The sequence below is a fragment of the Penaeus japonicus genome, unplaced genomic scaffold (genome assembly GCF_977035675.1).
Source record: "Penaeus japonicus unplaced genomic scaffold, GWHDUDI00000001_assembly GWHDUDI00000002, whole genome shotgun sequence".
NCBI classification, from domain to species: Eukaryota; Metazoa; Arthropoda; class Malacostraca; order Decapoda; family Penaeidae; genus Penaeus; species Penaeus japonicus.
Window position 1 is genome coordinate 24,600,025 of NW_028234404.1, and position 5,000 is coordinate 24,605,024.

The following is a 5,000-nucleotide window of genomic DNA, read 5'->3' on the forward strand; positions in this document are numbered from 1 at the left end:
AACTCTATATTATATTTATATTGTTATCGTAATGTTGTTATTTTGGGTATGATAATGATGATAATTATAATGATGATAATGATAATGAAGTGTTTTTGATAATGGTGATAATGAAGCTTTTGATAATAGTGATAATGAAACTTTTGATAATAATGATAATAATAATGAAAGTAATAATGAAAATTATAGTAATAATAAAAATGATAGTAATAATAAGAATAGTAATGAGAACAACAACAAAAAAACAATCATGATCCCAGTAATGATAACCTTAACATTAAAAAGAGCAACAATGATAACCCAAAATGCAATAACACCAGAGAACAAAAGGAGTAGCGACCCCGGCCGAGAGCCAGAGTCGCTCCCACACTCATTCATCCTCACAAACGTAAAGTAAAAGTGTGGCAAATGCATCGATTCCCTCGGCCGTGTGCGTCACCCTCCCCCACTTTCACTCTCCTAGACGCACACACGCACACTATACGTATACACGTTCACACACAGGCTTCCATCGCTGCGCCCATCTGTTGGGTGTGCGTCTGGTGGCCCCCTCTCCCCCTCCCGCCTACCTTCTATCCCTCCCCCTCCTACTCCCCCTCCCTCTCCATCTCCTCCCTAACTCCGGGTAGATGGGTAGATAATGGTAGATTAATGCGTTTTCTCCCCGATATTCGCTTGTCTTTTGGGGCTTAGCTGCTGCTCGGAGGGTTTGTTTTGGTGGATTGTTTGGGATCTGTGTTTTTGTTTGTTGTTATTTTTTTTTTTTTTTTGGTTATCATGTGAGTGTTTTATTGGTTACGTTATTTGTTACTGTTATGTTTGGATGGTTATGTGGTTCTTCACTTTTGTGTGTGTGTGTGTGTGTGTGTCTGTGTCTGTGAGTCTGTGTATGTATTTGTTTGTCTGTTTGTGTGTATAGATATGTTTTTTCTGTGTATATGTGTTTAGATGTGTTTTCCTGTGTGTTTGTCTGTGTATGTGTATATGTGTATAAGTGTGAGGTAGTTTGGTGGTTGCAAGCTTGCATGTTGCAATGCTCTGTGAGAAAAAATACAACACAATTTTCATATGTTTTTCACATCTATCCATCACTTTTTAAAAAATCATTTCCAAACAGGTTAAGGGTTTTGCGAAAACGAACTACCAGGAACTTACCGTTTTGGGTGCGCCGACGAAGAGCGAATATTGCGAACCCGGAGACCCGTTTCTCTCCGGCGCGTGGAAGGGTTCCCAAGCCTCCTTCCTCGAAGGTGTTGGTATCGCCGGGAACATCTCATTCCGCGATCGCATCTCCTTCTCCAAGACCACTCGCCATTTAAATCCTCTTCGCCTTGCTTGGGAATTATGAAGTTCGCCGTACTTTTTTATCTGTGGAGTCCGATCTTATGTTTTTTTTCTCACTGTCTCTCTCTCTCTCTCTCTCTCTCTCTCTCTCTCTCTCTCTCTCTCTCTCTCTCTCTCTCTCTCTCTCTCTCTCTCTCTCTCTCTCACTCACTCACTCTATCTCTGTCTTTCTCTATTACTTTCTCTCCCCTCCCTCCCTCCCCCCCTCCCTTTCCCTCTCTCTCTCTCTCTCTCTCTCTCTCTCTCTCTCTCTCTATATATATATATATATATATATATATATATATATATATATATATATATATATATATATATATATATATATAATGTGTGTGTGTATATATATATATATATATATATATATATATATATATATATATATATGTATATATGTGTGTGTGTATGTGTGTATGTATGTGTATATATATATATATATATATATATATATATATATATATATATATTTCTCTCTCGTTTATATAGCGAAAAGGCCCTCGACATGTTTTCCTCTGTTTCCCTTTGTTCTTTTGTTTGTAGCATGTTCGGCATAAATCCTTCACATGTATAACAACACGTAGTCAACAAGTAGCAACACAAGGGCCATCAGTTCATGAAGTAAGACCAACAGACCAACAGATCTACACAAGGAAAGCGTTACCCTTGATCCCAGGTTGAGGGGGTTAACAGGGAAGAGTAAACACCAAGACAGACAAGCAAGACCGTCATGGTACCCCCCCCCCCCCACCCGGATAATCGGTAATGAATTTGATGATAATTATCCCATGCATGATGTAGTTCCTTCTTTGCCTATTCTTTCCTCACTCCTTACTTCCATCTGGTCTCGCTTTTCGTAATTCCCACGTTCTTTGTCTGTGTCTGCCTTTCTCTCTCTCTGTCTCTCTCTCCCTCTCTCTCCCTCTCTCTCTCTCTCTCTCTCTCTCTCTCTCTCTCTCTCTCTCTCTCTCTCTCTCTCTCTCTCTCTCTCTCTCTCTCTCTCTCTCTCTCTCTCTCTCTCTCTCTCTTACACTCGCTTCCTTTCCCCATTGCCTGCCTTTTTCCTTCGGGTCTCTCTCTTCCCTTCATCCACCCCCCCTCCCTCCTCGTGCCTTATCACCTTTTCCCTTCTTTCCCTCGCCTTCCCCACTCCCTTCCTTTCTTTTCTTCCCGCCCACTTCGACTTAATGCCTTTTACTTATGGCGTCTCAGTAAGGCTCAGCAAGACGCGTCACTTAAGTGGGTGAGTAAGTGCTTTTGGCGTTGATAAGGCACCCGAAAGAAGAAATATATTTATGGGCGATTGCAGATCGTCAATCGATCGCTAGGACTCCATTCTGCATCTCTCTTTCTCTCCCTCTCTCTCTCTCTCTCTCTCCCTCCCTCTCTCTCTCTCTCTCTCTCTCTCTCTCTCTCTCTCTCTCTCTCTCTCTCTCTCTCTCTCTCTCTCTCTCTCTCTCTCTCTCTCTCTCTCTCTCTCTCTCTCTCCCTCTCTCTTTCTCACATATCCTCTTTCTCTATCGTATCTGTCCTTCGTCGTTTTTTTTTAACAATTACGTATGCTAAGTTCTTCCTCCGCATTGAAATCACCGGCAATAATTATATTCCTCGATCTCCCTCTCCTTCTCCCTACCTTTGTCACATCTCCCTCTTTTCCTCTAGCTTTTTTCTCTACTTTGCCTTTTCCTCCTAACCCTTTTTTCCTTCCACTTCTAGCGGAAAAAAATACAAAAAAAACTCTTAATGATCACACAAAAAGAACTCCAACCCCACGACCCGACGCGCAACACAACCTCCAACCCCTCTCACCTCCCCGCCTCCTCCCTCCCTCCCTCCCTCCCTTCCTCTTTCCCTTTACCCCCCACCCCACCCACCCCTCATACACACCCTCCCTCTACCCAAGGCCCCACTCACTCCTCCCCCCTCCCCCCTGCCCCCTTCCCCCTCCCTCTCCCGCAATAAATCAAACATGGCCCAATAAAACGTAAGGTTAGGAAAGATTAATTGCTTTTTCGCGTTAGAGGAACCTTGATGTACGGCCACGCTGATGACGATCATTACATTAAGGGGTCATGAGGCGGATTATCTGCGCCCAAAAACCCTGCTTGCGAAGGATAGATCGAGAAAAAAAGGGGGGGGAGACGCAAAAATAACAAGAAGGAGTGACTAAAAGGAAAGGATTTTTGTTTTTTTTAGAAATAAGAAGAAAAACGCAAAAGAAATGTTTCGTGTTTCGTTTCATTCCTTTGGTTGGGGAGATAGGGCGTTTTTTCGTTTTTTTCTGTGATTTTATTTTGATTTCTTTAAATAGCCTCATTTTCTTGTTTTGATTCGATAAATATCCCAAAAGCGAGTTTCCCTTCTGCGGGTTTAGTTACGGACAGATTTTATTTAGAAGTGTCAATGGGAGGATGAAGAAGGAGAATGAATGAAAATGCTATTGATTATGATAATGAGTGGAATGTGGTGACAATGATAATAATGATACTAGTAATGATATTCATGATAATGATCACGGTTTGATAGTAAAGATTGCCACTATCACTGTGTCCTTTATTGTTCCTATTGTTATATACTCATTTAGTCTCCCAAGTGTTACAAGTCTCACGAACAACCGAACTACAAAAAATATTCCCATTTTCTTTTCTTTTTTTTCTTCTTCCTTGATTCTTTTCGGTGCGAGAATAATTGTATTCTCTTTTTTTTTTCTTCCCTTTCATTCTTTTTATCGAAGTAAAGCCAACACCTCACGCGCAGGTTATTGTACTTCGGTTTCGTCTCTTCGTAAATCTTCCTGATACGATCGACGCAATCTTCTGACTTCACAGCATTTCGACGTCGTTAGAGTACTCCCAAATTTTTCTGTCTGTTCATACATTATTCTCGTCCAAACATAAGCGGACAGATAAGGTATGTGGTCATCATGTCGAAGTTATTTTTGGCATCTCGTCTATTACAAAAGGAAGTGTCCATGGAATAAGGCGGGAAGAGAAAGAGAGAGGGAATATCAGAGCAGAGAGGGAGAGAAATAGGCGCTTCGGGCGATATTTACCTATTACGCCTACATACTCTCGGCGTTACGACCCGCGCCTTCTCAGCAGGAAACTTTAGAGGATCTCACTTTATTTGCACTAATGCCTCAAAAGCTTCATGAGCGAGAAGGAATTCTCATTACGCATTTCTTCTTCTTCCAGAGAGTGGAGGCCGGACTTCGCCAGGGAGGCTTCGAGGTGACACGGTAAGTTTGCGTGCGGGAGGAGCTTCGTGTCTCACGCCTGCATGGATTCGCTTCGCTGTTTGCAAAGTGGATTTGCAAAACTGAGATGGTCGCAAGGCTGTTAAGTAGCTCCGTGTATGGGCAAAGGATAGCTATCGAGGAATAAGTATGATTTCTAAAGCCTCAATTTCCTCGAAAACACGAACGAAAGATTGTTCCGCGCATCATGTGAAACGCAGGGATAGAAGCAGCATCGGAGATGGTGCGGTGAGCATCATATGGTCTCGCCCGCCGCGTCCCATTTGCATGTTACGGGTGTTGGGCGGAGTGACGGCCGGGGAGAGGGGCGCAGCGGGAAGCGCATGGAAGTTATCGAGGCGTTTTCTGTGATAATTGTCTATTTATGGAAGCAGAGCCGTGTGGCTTTCGGAGACGCACAATGTGG

General features: G+C 42.8%; 1 protein-coding gene across 1 annotated transcript in view; it reads left to right on the forward strand.

Moving 5' to 3' along the window:
• The window catches only part of LOC147472293 (uncharacterized), a 254,318-nt gene that overhangs the window by 194,655 nt on the left and 54,663 nt on the right, over positions 1-5,000 (forward strand). Inside the window, exon 5 of the mRNA XM_086545143.1 lies at positions 4,533-4,576. Within this exon, the coding sequence (XP_086401269.1) occupies positions 4,533-4,576 (44 nt within the window). The remainder of the gene's footprint in view (positions 1-4,532; positions 4,577-5,000) is intronic.